Raw genomic sequence first — 18,837 nt, forward strand, 5'->3', positions numbered from 1 at the left:
GGGCCAACCCCTCTATAACTGAAGGCTGTGCATATTTAGCTCCTAATTAAGTCAGCACGTTTAATTAGCCATCATTTTGCGTATGTGTTTGCGTTATAAATTAAGGTTTTGTAGACTGCCGTTAACTCTGTTCCTCACCACCTGCTTTCCGAGGTCTGTATTATTACCAGCTTAACGGAATAGCACTTTATTTCCCTAAACTTCGTAACCGGCGCCGGTAACGGCGGGAGGAGGGGGGGTGGGGCGGGCGCGGGGGCGGGGCGGGGCCCGCCCCGCCCCCGCGCCCGCCCCACCCCCCCGCAGCGTCCCTGCCCGCCCGTCACGTGCGTTAGCGACAGCCGCCGCCGCCGCCTATTGGTGGAGGGGCGGGGAGGGGCGTGGCCAGGGCGGCCGGGCCGTCAGCTGCGCGCCGCGGCCGTAACAACAAAGGGCTCCGCGGGGTGCGGAGGCGGCGCGGTAGCGGGCGGTGCGGTGCGGGTGAGTTCGTTTAGCGGGATGGGGTCCGAGCACGCTGCTGTTGTCCCCGCGCACTGCGCGGCGGGGTGTAATGGTGCTTTGCGGTTCGCAAAGCAGCAGCGGAGGTCCCGTCTCTCCGTGCATCGGTCTCTCTCCTCGGATAAACGTAGAGACGGGGAGGGTTTTGCCCGTTTTACCGGGTGCTCGGCAGCTGGGGGTCGTGTGTGTGTGTCCCCACCCCGGGGCTGGCCGCCGGGGTGCAGCCGGGTAGGTGCGCAGCTGCTGCGGGCTCTGCCGGGTCACCCGCCGGTTCCGCTGCAAGCGGCGTGTGGGAGCCGCCTGCTGGTGGCGGGGGGCTGCGGCGGGGGGCGCCGGCGGCCGAGCTCCGGCAGATTGCTGCGGGGTGTGTGTGTGTGTGTGTCGCTTTTCGGTTTATTTGGTGTGCATCTCCTCTCCTCTGCTAGGATAGAAAGAAAAAAACCACCCTGTGTTTGTTGGTGGTTTTTTTTTAATGGGGTCGTGAGATCTCTCTGTAGTGCTGCATCCAGCCCTGGGGCCCCCAGCATAAGGACATGGACCTTTGGAGCGAGCCCAGAGGAGGGCCATGACGATGGTCAGAGGGCTGGAGCCCCTCTGCTGTGAAGACAGCCTGGGAGAGTGAGGGTTGGTTGCTCAGCCTGGAGAAGAGAAGGCTCCGGGGGGACCTTGCAGCTGCCTTCCAGTACCTGAAGGGGCCTAAGGGAAGCTGGGGAGGGGCTTTTTACGAGGGCAGGTAGTGACAGGGCAAGGGGCAATGGCTTTGAACAGAAAGAGGGTAGATTTAGATGAGGTATTAGGAAGAAATTCTGAACTGTGAGGGCGGTGAGCCCCTGGCAGGGGCTGCCCAGAGCAGCTGTGGATGCCCCATCCCTGGCAGTGCTCCAGTCCAGGCTGGATGGGGCTTTGAGCAGCCTGGTCTGGTGGAAGGTGTCTCTGCCCGTGGCAGGGGGGTGGGAGCTAGATGACCTCTAATGTCCCTTCCAACCCAAAGCATTCTGTGATTCTAGACGACAATACAATATTGTTGACATGCATCAGGTGTGTTATCTGTAACAGCCTCTTAATCACCGCTGTAGCTGAGTCAGTTGTTCCTGGTCTTTTCTTGCAGCTGGTAGTTCCTGTCTAAGAGCTACGGTATCTCTCTTTCAGTCTCTGTCTCCTTTGCCTCCCCTAACAAAGGCCCTTGATAACAGCATTACTTCTTGGTCCCCTTGCACGAGAATGTGCAAGTGTGGCCTTTTTAAAGGCGCTTATCCAAAAGGATGCCAAAACATTGACCCGTTTCTAAATGATTCAGATGGTTTTTTTGGATCCTCCTTGGGGTGGAGGAAGGGGGAAATGGGACAAACTGCTTTTGATCTACAGAAAGACATCTATGGGTCAAAAGCTGTAGTTTGTTTACGTTATGTTCTCAGGAATGGGGATATCTCTTTTCCTTGTTAGAGGTTAATTATTTGATGTTGCTGTGGATGCCTGTGGAGCCTTAATATAGGAGTGTGAGCTCTCATCTTGTACAAAACAGAAAAACAGCTTCTGCCTGAAGGTACTTCCAGCCTTGATCTAGGAAGGAGGTAATGCATGCATCTGGGAGTACAGGGAAAGCCAGTGCTGATCAGCGAGTACACTGTGGCTTGCTAGTTAGTTAGCCCAAAGAAAAAACAAACTCTTTTGTTCATAGGCCTTATGCCAGAAGAGGGTTAGGGATGGATGTGGAAGATAACTGGAAAGCTACAGACCTCAAACTTTCACTTAGAGTTCTTTTCTTTATCTGTGGTAAGCTCTGTCTGTAATTGAAGCACTCAAACCTTCTCAAGAAGATGCTCAGGAACACTGTGGGCATTTGGCGTTTCCTTGGGTAACCCATCCAGGGCTTAGCAGCCTTAATGGTTAAAAGCATTTCCTGCTAGTAACCACTGAAAACTTAACTTTACTGCAGTTAAAAGCTGCTTCTGCTTGCTGTGAACATAGGAGAAGGGAATAAATGTTTGCCTCTTTCTTCACGTAATTGACTACTGTTGTCGCTTCTTTCATTCGCTGTTAAATCTTTCCATTTGTCAAATTTTATTATGTTTCTGTAGACTTATGGTCATTCTTGCAGCTCTCTTGGAGAGCCCAGATGTTTAATTTCCGAGTGTGGTCCTAAAAACGAGCCTTTTATCACTACGGCAGCTGAGCCAGTTGTTCCTAGTCTTGTGTTTTCCTGTGGCTGATAGTTCCTGTAGAAGAACTTGAGTGCACTTCTTGAGTTACGCTGTACCTTTTCATATTGCTTCTGAAGAGTACTTTGAATTATAATCCTATCTTTCTGTGCTGTTTGAATAAAGAAGTAGTTGCATAAATGTCTATAGGAGCGCTATATGTATGGAGCAGGTGCTTGTCCTTGTAATGAACAAGTAGTTGATGGGGTCTGGTGTCCTGGGGTAGGATGGGGTAGGATGACGTAGGAGGCCAACCTGACCCTTTAGTGTGGTCTGAGAGTTACGGGTGAAGCAAGGTATACTGCCCTTAAATAATATTCATCATGGATTGTATCTTCTTTTAATGGCTGTGTGTGTCTAGTCTAGTGTGTCTTACTCCCTTTCTCTTCCTGAATGCAGACACTCATACCCTCTTACATGCATATCTTATTCCCTATTTAATTATTAAAGGAGTGTTTAATATGTAATAATTCTGACATGCTGTGATAATGCAAATATCACTATGGTGAAATAATTTGCAGTTAAATTAGTGGATATTTTTCACATGTAGTCTTTTTCTGCTACTTCAATAGCTTCTATTTATCGACTCATATGTAAATATTCAAGGGCTGTAGGCATGCTAATCTGAAGTGGTTGAACATTCAGCTTCTCAGTGCTAACGGGATTTTTCACCTTAACTGCCAAATGCAGAGTTCAGGCTTATGGTGACTAATTACATGTAGATTTAGGGAAGTGTATTGAGTTTAAAACATTGGTTTTAATTAAGTATACAAGTTACTTTTCTTTGTTACTTAGACTTACCATACATGACTAGTTGGGCACTTGCTGTGAAAATGATGTCACCGGTGACTATCCAGTGCGCTTCAAGCCTGAAGGTGGGGCATGCCTGCCCACTGCATTAACTTGTAGGCGGTGCCTGTGAACTGGTGTGATGGGAGGGAGAAGAAGCTGCCTTGGGCACCCCGGGAGCACTGGCAGGGATCTCTGGGAGAGGTCTGAGGCTGTGTCAACAGAGATGTGTTGTCTGGAGCAGAAAACATGCAATTGCCCTTTGCATCTTTCTCAGTCCAGGAGGAAGACAGACAGGGAGCATCTCGGTGAGCATAGGCACAAGACTCCTCTCCTCCCATAGGAGAAGATGGGATTTGACAGCTAAACAGCCCTTTGCATGGGAGGAGGGTCAAGAGGGAAGGCACTTGACTCTGAGAGACCTAGGCTTTTCCTGTATGCGTGTAGCTGGGAGGGGATGGTGAATGCCAGTGAAGCTGCCTCTCCTCTTAGGGAAAAATGTTTACTGGTACTTCTGACTGCACTAACGAGAGGGTTTTTTATTTGTTCCCTAGAGATGTTACATGTTGCTTTGTCATTAAGACCCTTGTCATCGTTTTTTGCAGGTTTCACATAAACTGTTTACTAGTCATGCCTCTGTGTGCCCTGTACCTAAGCTGATAAAGCATCTATGCACTTTAATCTCAAGTCTATGCCACTCTGCTAGTACAGTGTGAGCTGTGCCTTGAACCTTGGATATAAAGACCTACCAGCCAAAGTCTTGCTCCTGCCTTAGTAATGTTCCAGAGGTTAAATAACATGCTCATGGGAGAGATTGATAGCTTGTCCAGCCAAGAGCCAGAGTTCAGTGAAAAAGAAGACGACGAGTGGATTCTGGTTGACTTTATAGGTAAGACATCTGTCAAATGTAAGCTCTGCCTTTGTCCTGCTCTGGCTCTTGTTTCTTCGCAAGGAAGCAAGACAAGCAAGTAGCCCGAGAGAAACTTTACCAAAAAAAACCCAGTGTAGATTAGAGCGTAGAGTGTCTTCGAAGCAAATGTACCAAAGCATGTTATGTAAATTCATGAGAAAAATGATGTCAGATTTAGAAGCCTGATACAGCCTTCAGCAGAACCACTTGTACAGATAAAATATTTGACTTATTACGCAATTTTATTGCTTTACTGATAGCACTTGTTTTACGTGTCTAGCATGGCTTATCAGGGAACTCCCTTTTCCCCTCCCCTTACTTTAAAAGAAAAAAAATAATGTATGTGCTAATAGGGTTTTATTTCTCTTTCTTTCATTGTTTTTTTTTTTTATATATATATCTTGTTTCTGGCTACATGCAACCTTGTTGTTTTCTGCCTCCTGCAATCACCAACATCCATGGGTTCTGCTCGACTGACTAATGGCCACCTACAGCAGACACTTGCACTAATTGCTCCGTGGAGGAAGCAGACATCGCTGAAGCATCAACCACGGACGGCTCCCCGGTCTTCTCTTGTTTACCATCTCCTTTGGAACACTTGCCAGAGGCCAGCGAGTCTTGCTTCATCCAGTTTGAGTCGTGTCCCATGGAGGAGAGCTGGTTTATTACCCCTCCCCCATGTTTTACTGCAGGTGGATTAACCACTATCAAAGTGGAAACCAGTCCAATGGAGAATCTCCTAATAGAGCATCCCAGCATGTCTGTGTATGCTGTCCACAATACCTGTCACAGCCTTAATGAGACTGCATGTGGAGATGAGGAGTTTCACAGCCCAGGTAGTCCCAGGTATGTCTGACTTCTCTTGTCAGGAAGCCCTGTTGCTGAAAATATCTGGTTTCTACTTGATCAGCTTAGACACTTAATACTGAATTTTCCAGCTTATTTTGGAGCAGGTGAATAAAGCATGAATACTAGACAAGGTGGGTAGGGTGGTCAGGGCTGCCTGCCTGCTTAGAAAAATGTTATACAAGATGGTTGTGTCAGGAAACAGTTGGGTATGCTGTTCTGACACTGCAATGAATATTGATGGAGCCTAATTATTCCCTTGCAGAATATACTCTGGTCCTGTTGAAACTGGTGGTAGTTAACTCTGTAGCTGGTAACATAGATTTGAAAGCACTTTGCCCCCTTCATAGCTATGTGGATTTATCATAACTGTTAGTCAGTACCCTTTCAGTCATCTGATGAGGTGAAAAATGTTATTTAATTATCCTGACAGGGAAGCCTTGTTTTAGTGTGGGTTTTTTTTCTGTTGTTCCTCAGCCTAGTGATAGATTAGGACAGGATTAAGTTTTTCCACAGGTGACTTGTGGAGCAAAAGCAAACTGAAATATTCCACAAAACTTAATTCCCTCAAGGTAGAATCTGTGCTGCAAACTTCTACTTTTAGCAAGGTAAGAAGTTGTGCTTTTTGGTTTCAGGTCCTAAAGAAGATCTGGCCATATGGGATTATTGCAGAGGCAGGTTTGCCATTACCTGCCGCTTCGGTGTTAAATGTCCAGTATATACATCTATACAAGTATAGTGTATGTAGATGTGTACATGTAGGGTATTACTTTGTTGTTATGATTCCACACTTGCCCATGTGTTCACTGATTAGGAAATAATTGGGTGTTTTGTGAGTCCTGGTTAATAACAAAGTGATTTTTTTTTTTGTACCAACTGGTGCTTACCTTTTAAAAATAATAAAAAATCATAGTATACTAAACTTTGTTACACAGGAAAAAATGAGTGTAGTGGTAGAGTTGCTGTAGGTAGATGCTGATTGACTTTTCTGATCATCTCTTTGCTGCATTTAAAGTTCTTGGTTCAAAGAAACAGGTGACATTATACAGCAGCATGTCATCTCAAAGTATAGCGCTGATACTATTAGAGTGGGGGATTTGTGCAGTTTGTGAAGTTAAGCATTGAGAGTCTAGCTTAGCTTAAACCGGGGGGGAAGCTGTAAGCAGGCAGCAATGAGGGTCTGAAGGAGTCTGCAAGAAAACTGTAGACTGTGAGGCATGCCCTAGTGAAAGACAGTAGACCAGTATATCTAAAATACCAGTTTGCAGTGGACAGTAACACACAGTTGGATACTGACTTCAGTGGCTTGAACCGGGGATAATAGCGTAAATTCTTCTGGAGAAGAGTCCTGTCTTACAGTATACAGTTAAGCCGCTTTAATGTGTGGGGAGGCTAAAGGTGTGATGATCTTCAACTGGTATGTGAGCACGTTTCTTTATGCTGAATTCCTTGTCAGACGATCTAGACTTTTGTGTACTTTATGTTGAGTGGCAGAGCTGGGAGGAGACTTGAGTCTAAAGCTGAGGCAAACTACAGAAACTGGAAACATCAATGACACTGATAATGCAGTAAGTTTCAAAAGCTGTTTTGAAGTCTCTAGTGGTTTAATGGTTGGCCATTTAACATTGTAGGGCCAAGAAAAGCTGCTTAAGGCACACTGGCACAGTAACAGTAAGTACTGCTGGTTTGGGACAGTGCTTTTTGTTTGATCAGGCTGCTAGCAACACTGCTTCCTCTAGAGCCTTGTCTGCCAAAACAATACTGGGTATAGGACTAACCTTTGTGCCAAATGATGTTACTTGATCAAGCCTAACTACATCTGCTTTAACAATTCAAAATGCTAAGTGCAGAAAAATTACGTCGTTATTAATTGGGGTGGGGTCTGAAGCCTTTAATGTTTCTTGTGAGGTCTGGTTCTATAGTGCATCCAGCAGGACACTTTTGTTTTCTAGTGAAATAGATGATGGGGGGCAGCAGTGAATGTATGTAGTTTAGCTTTAGACACAGCCTGTCTAAAATTACACTTTGACAGTGTTGATGGAGGCTCATCAGCCCTGTTCTCTCGGTGCCTAGGGCTCACTAGTGCCAGGCTACCAAAGGCAACCACCAAGATACCAAAATGCTACGCTTTGGAAGAGTACGTGGCCTTTTAGTTAATTCAAATCACCTCTGCTATCCCAGTTTCGCTTTAAGATGACAAGTAGAAGAGTGTTGGTTTGCAAACCAGTGCTGGAAGGGTATTTGATAAGAAGGGGAGGAAGCTTAAATACCTTCAACCAGCAATTTTAAACCAGTTTTTCTCCTTTGGTGGAGGAAATATATTTGCTCCTTTTAAATTCCTTTCAGAGCAAAAGGATGTTGTATCAACTTCCCTCTGTTTGCCAGTTTAGTCGCCTTTCCATAACAAACCACGCTACTTTGTATTAGCAGTTGATGTCCTTTGCTAGCTAGTAACGTGCAACATGGGCATGGTTAGGAAGTATGGGTTCTGGTAAGTGTGGTGTGGCTTCCTAGCTCCTTACAGCTTTCCCCAGAAAGGCTTCATTTGGAATTCCACCTCTAGCACTGTAGCCCCGTATTTGCAGGCATCCTTGTGTAAATTAAACTGGTGTGATCTGCATAGAAGGTATTTGCAAGGCACCGTGAATTGATTTGTGTGATGTTATTCACTTATTTCTTGCTTTATATTTCAAGTGTTAGGTTTAGGGAAACATCCCGTGAATGAACAGGGGAAAAACCAGCATGTCACACATGGCTGTTCTGGAGTCTGTAGGCTTCATCAGTCATATCAAGCTACTCAAGAGCCAAAATCAAGTGGATTAGGATACTTGAAGGAAAAAAATTGTAGAAGGGAGGAACTGTCCCCATGCTGACAAGGTATTTTGCTCCAGTGTGGAGCTGGGGGACAGCAGAAGAGCTCACTTCTGTGCTAGATACTTGCAGCCCACCAAGAGCAAGGCCACAAGGGTGTGCCATGGGCACAGCAGACCAGACACGTCTACAGAGATGTGATACAATAAATGCATGTTAAGCTCTTCCAGAAGAGACTTTATTGTAGAGTCATGCTAGTGCTGAAAAACAGACTTCCCAAGAGACCTCTTGCTTGTGCTAAGCAAGCTCCTGCTCTTGCAGACACCTTTCTGGGGAACCACTGAGTTGACAGCTAGGCATGGAGTCCTGGGTGGGGGAAAAAGAAGGCAAGCAACTCGGATGCTACTGGTCTCACACCAACTGGGGCGCTCAGGCTTGTTATTTGCTTTGCTTTTAAAACTGCCAGGCTATTTTTAGCTTTACTTCGGAAGATTCAGGAAACGCCAGTGATTGTTCTGTCAAGTAGGGAAGTCAGTTTTCAATATGTCAGTCCCTGCTTGCATAGGCTGCTGGTTTGTTTTTTACTAGTGCATGATGGAGTAAGGGTTTGCCAAAACTGCTGACTTTCTGCTCGTGAAATCTAGAGGGCTGGTTGAGGAACAATCCTTCTAAGTTATTTCCTGTGTGTGTCACAACTGGTCTATCTTTTCTGTTCCTCTGCATGAATGTTGTTTGGATTTACTCGTGTGGCTGGCAATCCAGTGACACTTCCATTAGCATCCTTGTTTTCAGGCTGAGCCACCGATGTTCAAGATGATTTTTAAACCTGAACTTTGCCTAGCGGATAACGCAAAGTCTTCTAAAGCTGGAGCAGTGTGACACACATTGCCTTTTATTTCTGATCTATGTTGCATCTTGGGCTTAGGGAGGTGGGGTGGGGAAGGAAGGGTGCAAAAGTCCGAAGGCTGTTGTGGTGCCCTTGTGCAGCACTGCGTATTACTTCCCAGTGCAGTTTTCCTGAACTGGCTTGACCTCACCTCCGCCCAGATCTCTGTCCAGTAGAATAAGAGTGCCCTTTTGAAATGCTGGATGTTGATGTCTGTGTTCTGCCCTTCATAGTTTGCTTGTCTTTCCAATGCACCTCAGTAATGACAGATATCTGCTTGCTCCATTTCTAGACTGGAGGCCCGAAATGAAACGGGACAGCGTGTTCACTGCTATGTCACAGCTCTTGCTACTCGTTCAGCTTTTCTGGAAAAAAACAAGAGCTTTCGTCCTACCCACTGGATAAAAGACCGTAATGAAAGACACTATCTCAACAGAAACAGTCTCCGTCGCCAAAACCTTACCAGGGATTGCCACTCTCGGCAAATCAAGCACAACGGACTGTTTGTTCACCAGCCTTGCCAGCGTCAGTTCAATTACTGATGGCTTTTGTGGTTTTAATCTATGGTCTAATTGTTTTTTAGGTTGCTCTTGTTTTCATGCATAGGTAAGTGTGGTCAATCTGAAGCTGATCGTCAATCCCTCAAACACAATCATAACTAGAGTTGCATTTTTTTTGAAATGGCACATAACACTCTGAACATTTTGCAGCAGTCCTAAATGTTGATGTTAAATATCAATGTCTCGGAAGCCTATCAGTACAATATTTGTGTGCTGTTTTATAAACTATGATGTATAGATGGGTTCTTAGTTTGTATTTTAAAGGAACTTAACTGAGGTGGAAATCAGTTACATTTTTGCGTTCATTGAAGTGGAGTTAGAAAATTTGAGGTTAGCCGTATGCTGTAATGACTAGTACTTGACAGCTTGTATATCTGTCCATATTCAGCATACGTGATTACTTCCTAACAAGAAAATACTACAGCTGCCAGTGGATATTACATAGCTATGCTGAACTGTTACGAGAAGGACATCTAATCTGAATTGCCTAGTACCCACTTGTGTTAGTGGAGTCTGTGTAGGTATGTTGGGTACTTGATATGGGTATTGGAAAAGAGTTAAATGTCCCCCCAGTATTGTTGCAGTGTGATATGGCACTGGTGTTACAGGTGTGGTACCTCATAGTGGAGTGGAAGGAAAAGTGGACCTATGGGTTAAGTGCAGACACACAGCCCAGAGACCTGACCTGGGTTTTACTCGGTGCAGTTTGAGTTCTTACTCCCTTTCTCTAACTCTTCTCTTTCTGTCTCTGAAGGATGTATTTCCCCTACGCTATTTCATTTACTCTTTAGTCTAGTTAAAGGAAGAAGATGGTGGATCGACTGTTCTTTTAATCCCATCAGTAGCTGACCGCTTTTTAAAGAAGTCAGGCTGATGGCAAACTGCTTCTGAGCTGCTAATTGCTGTTAGGTTGTCTCATATTTACAGATTGAGAATAACTCAAAATTAGCTAGAAGGAAGGTTTTATTAGAAATTCTCCTCATTCTCTGTCTGTCTTCTATGAAAATGAAGTCTGAGTTAATTGTGACTGAAAATGAGGGGCAGTGTGTGGCAAGGAGAAGAGGATGCTGAAAAACAGTCTTATAGAGCTCAACACAGTGATAACAGGGTGTTTAAGAATTGAGATGGATCAACAGCAGTTGTTCCCTTGGCCCATTGAGGGCAGAAGGACTGGATAGCGATTTTGTGGGCCAACAGGAAAGAAAAGCCATTCAAAACTAACAAGTAGTTTTCTTAAAAACACTTTGCAAGATGTTTTGGAAGTTGGTGGGCACTTAAAAAAAAAAAAAAAAAGTATATGTATTACACAGCAGCCACATGGCCTGCTGAACCCCAGTAGATTAATTTAGGAAGGAGGTTAAATGGTTAGGGAGGTGAGGAAGCAGAAATCTGCATTGAAAGAAGGGGGGAAATATAAGTGAATTATCCCCCTTTCTGTCAGTGCTTGATGTGACTTACTGTGTTTTACCTTGTGTTCAGTGCCTAGGGCATAAAAGTGTTAACGTGATGTTCAACCATGTCTTCCAGCAGTCCTTAAACAGAAGTTAGTATAAGGAGCCTTTGAAATTAGGCAAGATCAATAATGTGAATTATTCCAGACCTGTGAAGTATTTTAAATTCAGCCAAATGCTTCAGTTTCCCTGAAGCAAAATCCCAACGGTTTGGATTGACCTTGATGTAGTGGTACTGTTGCACATTCTGCAGCTGGAATTGTTGCAGAACATATTTAGTGTACAGGAAACAGCATTCATAACATCTGTTTCAATGCAGATGTGCTGCTTCACTGGGATTAGTTAAGATCGTTGCAAAGGGATGTTGACAAGTAGTTAAACATATAAAAGCTAGAGGTGCTGTCCTGGGTATGCTAGTCTCATCTGATTTTATTTTTTTTTTTAAGACACACTGAATTCATATGGACAGTGAAAGAACAAAATCGGTCATGTCGTGAGAATCCAAAACCGATTTTGTTACTACTCTTTTCAGCAGTATGTGCCCATGTCCATAAAATTCTTTTGTGGTCCGAATACTCCAGTTTATCTGCAAATAGCTGCAGTTTCACTAGTCTCTCATCTGTTCACAAATGCTCTTACTTGCTTCAGATTATTTACCTTTATCGCTCCAGCTTTTTGCCAGTCTTAAACTTCCTTCTCACTGCCAACTTTCTAGCTCAGGAAAATTCTTTGCTTTCCTGTGGTTTTTCTTTATATAAAAGTAACTACTTTCCTTCAGCTTTAATTTTCTTAAAGTGAAATGAAGGAAGATGGAGTCTCCAGCTCCCCGTGTTGGAAAGAGTAAGTAACCCTTTAACTCTTAATGGGGAGATAGTTGAGAGTGTAAGGCTCCCAGGCATTACAATGAGAGCCTTGGTCTGGTCTTAAATGCAACTTTAGACTGCTCCTGGAATTGGGAGATACTGATCTTTTTATACTGCATTACTAGATGACTTTCTGGTGATGAAAACCTATATCTTTCAGGATATAAACTATTTTGTTGCACAAAGCTGTGCTTCTCAATTTGTAATATTGGAAACCATATTATTGTGCGAGTACTGCATCAATGGCTTTTTGTTAATTTGTTTTACATATTTATGTTGGTCTAGCCCTGTTTTGTGCCTGGAGCTATTGGGCAATTAGATTTGTTTTGGTTTTCTGTTCTAATAGTGAGCTGTGTGGCTTTTATATGGTTTTTTGAATTGTATTCGTGTGTGGTTTTTCTTGTAAAAGTGGAGGCCTTGCACTGTCTCATACTGATTGATATTCATGAATCTTGCAGAAACTGTATTTTCATATGTATTGGTCAATAGACAGACTTGCATTTTAAACTGTGCCTTCTACACAGCAAACTTGAAGATTCAAAAGGGACATTTCAGTTAGGATTAATACTGTACAGCAGTCTATGCATATATGGCAGCTTCTCTCCAGAGCCACTTCTCTATTTGTAGCAGTCCTTTTGATACAGAAGAATGTCTGGCTCTTATTTTTAATAGTGTAACACAAGCTGAAAACCGACAAAATACAGCACTTTGCCAAAAAGTAGCATTGCTTAACCGGTGTGTATTTACTAAAGCGATCTTCTGTATTTTGTTTTCATAGTGCGTTCTGCGCACCATGGGGAGATGTGATCTTAACTCTCAATAAAAGATGGCCTATTACAAATTGTCAGTCTGTTCTTTTACGTTACAGGTCAGTCAAAATCCAAATGCCTGAGCACCCTGTTCAGGATTAGGAGGTGCAAGTACCAAGTATCTTGGAATGCTTGCTATAGTGCAGGAGTTCCTTGGGGAATCAGTTTGCATTGCTGATCGAGTGACAATGCACGGTTCAAGTAGTGCTACACATCTCTGCCAATTGGTGTGTTTCCTGATCAGCGTGCAGAAGTGCTATAGGTGAACAGGACAGAGATAAAAACACACTACCACTTAAAGCATGAACGGGGTGGGGGGAAAGTTGTTCCTTATCTAGGCTGAACCTCTCTTGTTCCAGCTCGTACGCATTGCCTGTCATCCTCCTGCCACACACCGCTGAAGCATCTGTATGGAAGACTGCTGTTAGCATTTAAGGTGGAAGCAGGGACAGGTAACCTGTGAGGGGCATGGGGATCCTGTGCAAATGTCCAAGGATCGGCTTAGGGAAGCCAAGCCATCTGTAGCTGAACCTGGCAAGGGATGTAGAGGACAACGGGTCTTTCACAGGTATATCAGCAGCAAAAGGAAGATTGGAGAAAACATGGGCCTGCTGCTAAACTGGGCAGGAGTCCTCATGACAGAAGACCTGGAGAAGGCTGAGGTACTCCATGTCTTTGCCTTGGTCTTGGCTGCTAAGACAGCCTTTCGTAACTGCAGGCCTCTGAGGCCAGCGGGAAAGGCTAAAGCAAGGAAAATCAACCCTTGGTTGAGAAGAATCAAGTTAAGAAATGCTTAGAGATAGGACAGACACAGATCTATGGGACATGTCTGTGACCGGCAAGGAAACTGGCTGATACTGTGAAGCTGTTCTCTGTTATCTTAAAGGTTGTAATGGACAGGATTCCTGAGGGCAAGGAGAACAAGGGCAACTACGAGACAGTCAGTCTCACCTTGATCTCTGGGAAGATGATGGAGCAAATAATCCTGGAAAGCACAAACACGAAGGTGATGAGGAATAGCCAGAATGGATTTATGCAGGAGAAGTCATGCCTGACAACCTGGTAGCCTTCTACGTAGATGACTGGCTTAGTGGATGAGGGGACAGCAGTGGATCTTGAGTTTAACAGGGCTTTTAACACGGTCCCCCGTTACATCCATAATTCACCAGTTTGGGAGGGCCATGTAAGTAGGTGAGCAGGTATGTTGAGAACTGCTGTGCTCAAAGGGTTGTGATCAGTGGCACGGAGACTAGCTGGAGGCCAGTTGCTACCAGTGTACTCTGTCAACAGTGGATCTTATACTCTTAAAAACCTTCATTAATGACCTGGGTCATGAGGCAGAGTGCACCATCAGCAAGTTTGCAGAAGATGGGAGAAGTTGTTCATATACCAGAGGGCTGTGCCTGCCATTCAGAAGGACCTTGATAGCCTGGAGAAAGGGGCTGACAGGCACCTCGTGGAGTTTGACAAGGGAAAATGTGGAGTCTTGCCGCAGCAGGAAAAATAACCCCAGGCCAACTGACTGGAAAGCTTCGTGGTAGGTAGGAAAGGTATGGGCGGACACCAACTTGGCCATGACCCATCAGTGCACCCTGGCGGACTCCAAACCGGAAAGTTTCCTGGGCTGCGTTAGGGAGGGTGTTGGCAGCAGGTGGCATCTCCTGCCCCTCCGCTTCGGTCTGGTGAGGCACATCTGAACGCTTTGTCCCCTGCTGAGGTCCCACTGCAAGAGAGACGTGGACATCGGGGAGCGTATCCAGCAAGGGGCTGGGGAGGCGGTGATAGGATCAAAGACTGAGATAATGGGAAGAGGCTGAGAGCTGGGCTTGTTTAGGCTGGAGAAAAGGCTGGGATCTTGTCAAGGTGTATAAACACCTGATTGGGGGCAATAAGGAAGACAGACCCCGGCTCTTCCCTAGTGGTGCCTGGTGAAAGGACAAAGGTAATGGGTGCAAGCTGAAATACGGGAAATTCTATTTAAATGTAAGAAATAGGCTCGCTGGTCGTGTCCAGGTTGTTCTTGTGGGTTCTTCTGAAACCGTGTGTGATTTTGGTTTTTTCCTCTGGTCCTCAGGGATTGTTGATTCCTGTGGCTTTTCAAAGATTGTTGAATGGCCTTGCACAAATATCAGCCGTCTGTCTTGGCACATGGGTTGCAGGCTGTTGGGTTCCATGGACTTGTATGGGCTGAGTTGTTGCAAGTGGTCCCTGACTTCATTCTCACCCACTGAAATAACTGGGTGAAAAATGATCTAGCTGTCAGTGATGAAAAGGAGTTTGTGCAACAAAGCATCCGTCTTCCCAGAGCAAGCACTGAATAAAAGGTTTCCTCTTCAAGTGCAGATTTTGTGATCCATACATTTATCAAAGCAGCAAGTCTATGTGGAGCGCTGTAGAGTATTCTGCAGCAGAAAGTTTGACCAGTTATGCCTGTATAATTGTATCCATACAGATAACCTGACATAGCTATGCTGATAGTGTTCCTCTTGGGGGTGCTTAGTTCAGACTTAATGCAGCTTTTTAAATTTAGGTTGGACACTTTCCAAAACATCATGAACTAGTGATTTTTTTTAAAAACTTCTCCAGGCCAAAGCAAAAATGTTCATATAAAGGGTCATATTAATGTAAACATACTGACCTAGATTCTCATTTTACATTCTAGTTTTCCTGTTTGTCTAAATCCTTATACATCTCTGATGAAGCTGACATACTAATTACTGTTCTTTCTGACACAACACTGATGGAGGCACTCTGTTTCCTTACTGAGTCATTTGATATCTGTTTTCTTTGTCTTATTGACTTCTTTTGGTGCATGCTTATAACCACAAAATGTTGTCGCCAACGTCATTGAGTAATACCTGCAAGGAGGGTTCAGGCTTTTTAACACACAGAGAAATGACTCATCAAAAGAAGCTGCTGCTGCACTGTTGTTCCCATGATGTGGTCGTGATAGATCAATCAGAATAAATGGGACTGAACTTAACAGGTTGCATATAATTTTATTTTTTTTCCTCAGCCAGCCTTTTTCTTCATGAAAATACCGTCCTGGAGCTATTGCTATATAACTAATACTTCAGAAGTTTAAGTCTATTGACTTGTTCCAAAGTTTTGTGGGCAGATTGATAGTTGGACACTCAAATATCTTAATGAGGAAGAGAACTAAACTGTAATTTCATGGGCAAGTTAAGGAAAAAAGAATAATAGCCAAAAAAGGAAACCCAGGTAGGAGTAACAAAACTAGGCTAGTGGCCAGGAGCAGACTTCAGATCTCAACTTGCAGACGTGGTCTGTGCCATAAGTCTATACTTTCTTCTAAGTGCAGCCTTCACAGTGTTGTGTCCAAGCAAGATGACCTAGTCGGCCAATAAGAAATGATGCCCCAAAGTGGGCTAAAAAGAGTCACAGATTCCCTGAAATGGTGCTCTGCAGAGAACTAGTAGAGGCAGAGAGGTGAGGAGGAGGGCGGCTTTTGGGATATGTTGGTGAGGGCCAAAGGCTGTCAATTTTTGCAAGGTGAATCAAGAAGATGAGATTGTGGTTAAGAAAGTGTGTGTGTGCATGTGTGACATGGGCGGAGGTATCCCCTTGTCCACTCACAGCAGTGAATTTCAGCTCCAGCTCTTCTGCCTGTGGTGTGGGACTGAGAAATAGGAGATGGATGTGTCTTGTATTAAATGGGCAGGAAAGAGAGAAATTTGGCTTCTGTAGCTGGTGACAAACCACCAAACAGCTGAATTAGTACATACGTCTTTACTAATGGTGGGCAGTTTGGGTCGGGTATTAGCTCCTGCACATCACCTTTGCCTCTGGGGAGATCTGTGATGTGCCCCAAACATAGCCAAGACTGGGGCTGTGGGCAATCATAAGTCTTAGTCCCAGGTGTTGAAAAGGTGTTTGCTACAGTGCTTAGGAGCTGGAGCATCAGCAGTAAATACTCTTCGTGTTGCATGCTTGGGAGGCAAAGTCCTGAGCCCAGGGCCCAGCAGCTGTAGGTCTGATGAGGTGATGTGAATCACCTGAATAAGGAACCACCTGCACTCCTAGGTCAGAGGTTGAGCCAGGAGGCAGAGCGTGTTCTCTGGTGGCCAGCTGCTTACCTCTCCTGGCAGCAGGGGAAAGGGATGTCTCCTAATATGCTGCCCACCCTAGGAGGTCATGGTGAGGATAAGTTCATCTGTCTTGGTTTTCAAAAGTACTGTATTATTGTCCTACTTTTGTTCTATACAGTTCTTTTCTGTCACCTGAAATTCCTTCTTTTTCCCTCCCTACACTTACCTCCTGGTCCAACAGGTGTAATGTTTACAGCCTAGTGGTGAAGCAATGCTGGAAAACTTGAGGAAGGTGCATCTTGTTATTTCTTTGAGATGTGGACAGGAGATCCAACACAGGGGTAGATGAAGATAGATGCTTGGCTATTAGTCACAGGTGCTGCTTCCCACTGCAGAGATGTTGTCCTTATTGGGGTGTGACTGCGGGCTTTGTTCAGGGGATAAACCACAAGGATTGTATTTTGAAGGTGTTTCATCTTTGGTGTGTTGAAAGTGGGAGTTTAAGGGTCTCTGACAGGACGTGGATAAAGCCTATCCTGCACAAAAGGGCTTTCAGGACAAGATAATGTTTATTCCAAGCTTATTGCTGAGAAAGACACATGATCTCAAGAAGAAAAAAGCTATTAATGAGAGCCAGAAGGACACAGATGGTTGGTTTGCTTTATGAATGCTGTGAAGTGATGTCGTCTACTTCTGAATGTGGGTTTAAAAGGTTGGTAACGCTCTGCTCCCCCTGCTTTAAATTAATGCCTTGAAAAACTAATGGCAAAGGAAATCCTTGTATCGTGCTATACTGTTGTAGGTCTGACCCTGCAAATTTTAAGGGAACTGTTAACTTATTCTTGATCTCCGCATGAGTTTTCTTCACCTATTATAAAAATAATTTGTCATTAACAAGTATAACAATAAATTGTTACACAGGCTGCTTATCAACAGCTGGTCATTGCCTATGCTCTCTGTTGTTGGTGTTGATCTTAGAAAGACGTATTCACAAGCTTATGACTAAAAGGTTTACTCTCTGTTATATTTTAGCTAGCAGGTTCTTCATAACTGTAACATGGGCTTCCTCCCCACCAAACCAGGAAAAAAAAACCACCTCCAAAACCATCCAACAAAATAAGTCAGTCTCATAAGGTCTTAAAAATATTCCTTAATGTGTATTAAACTGGATTACGCCTTGTTTGAAAATGTTTCATTTCAGAGATATCACGAAAGCAGTAGAATATTATAGGTTCTAACAGAAAAAAAGGGGGTTGAAACCTCAGGGTTTCAAGTTATCCCATCCTGTTCAACAAAAGAAAACTTTACAGTTTAGAAAGGATGCAACTCCTACTAAAGGATTTCTCTTTAGGAATGGTATAAAGCTTTAGTGGTGCTTTGCCTGCCTATGTAGTTGGAGCCATCCTGCAATGACTAAGTTTAAAACTCATAAAAACAATGTTGTTAATCCACACAAGGCTCTTGGAGCAGGCTTTTCCCTTAACTAAGTTACAGAATAGCTTTGACAACATGGCTGTGACTCCAAGGACAAAACCTAGCAGCAAAGCGAGTGAACGTAGTGAAGTATTTACTGCAGTAAGATAGGAATACAAGGGGCGATACTTTGTGTTATTTTGTGCCTGGATCACAGTGGAGCTGTGTAGAAACGTTTACAATGAAATACTGCTCCTTTCCTTGGGAGCAACCAGGTATATTCAAAGGCTCTGGGAGAAGAGCAGTATTAAGCACACTCAGTAACTGGATTGGTCCTTGTGGCTCTTGATTTGTGCTTTATAGATCCCTGGTAAGACTCTGGGCTCTTTCAAAGGGGGCTCCATAAAAGGATAACCACGAAAAGAAACCTCAGCTGTGTAAACTTGTAAGGAAGGTCACATAATTCCCACCTTTCAATCGGGTTCACACCCACCTGCTCTGGAACATACCTAGAAGTGGTAATTACAAAGAGAAAAAAAAAAAAATAATAAAACTGCTAGACTAATCTAAAAGGACTTACCAGATCCCAGCACAAATGCTGCTTAGCAGTTGTAGTGTATTTCTAGAAGCTTAAAAAAGTCTTCTCTCTTTTACACTTATCCCCTCTAAGGAGGCATCCACATAAAGAAAGGCAGTGTATTGTGCGTTCACTCCCTTGGAAATGTCCCAGTGTGGACTAAATTAAGTTACTTTTATT

At 44.2% G+C, this 18,837-nt stretch overlaps 1 protein-coding gene across 4 annotated transcripts; it reads left to right on the plus strand.

Moving 5' to 3' along the window:
- Positions 1–359: 359 nt before the first annotated feature.
- Positions 360–12,650, plus strand: TP53INP1 (tumor protein p53 inducible nuclear protein 1). Of its 4 annotated transcripts, XM_037380385.1 has the most exons (5): positions 372–477; positions 4,088–4,371; positions 4,890–5,238; positions 6,870–6,909; positions 9,228–9,364. In XM_037380385.1, exons 2-5 carry the CDS (start codon positions 4,260–4,262, stop codon positions 9,243–9,245), a joined length of 519 nt encoding a protein of 172 aa, XP_037236282.1. In that variant the 5' UTR covers positions 372–477; positions 4,088–4,259; the 3' UTR covers positions 9,246–9,364. The 4 variants fall into 4 exon arrangements, with proteins under 4 accessions (XP_037236279.1, XP_037236282.1, XP_037236281.1 ...); XM_037380382.1 differs by lacking the exon at positions 6,870–6,909 and having other exon boundaries at positions 360–477; positions 4,887–5,238; positions 9,228–12,650; XM_037380384.1 differs by lacking the exon at positions 6,870–6,909 and having other exon boundaries at positions 9,228–12,650.
- Positions 12,651–18,837: the final 6,187 nt, after the last annotated feature.

Source organism: Falco rusticolus, chromosome 3 (genome assembly GCF_015220075.1).
Source record: "Falco rusticolus isolate bFalRus1 chromosome 3, bFalRus1.pri, whole genome shotgun sequence".
NCBI lineage: Eukaryota > Metazoa > Chordata > Aves > Falconiformes > Falconidae > Falco > Falco rusticolus.

Coding starts and splice junctions, on each gene's coding strand:
- TP53INP1 (XM_037380382.1), top strand. CDS start 4,260: ATGTTCCAGAGGTTAAATAACATGCTCATGGGAGAGATTGATAGCTTG. Junction 4,372..4,886: donor GATTCTGGTTGACTTTATAG/GTAAGACATCTG, acceptor GGCCACCTACAG/CAGACACTTGCACTAATTGC. Junction 5,239..9,227: donor CACAGCCCAGGTAGTCCCAG/GTATGTCTGACT, acceptor CTCCATTTCTAG/ACTGGAGGCCCGAAATGAAA.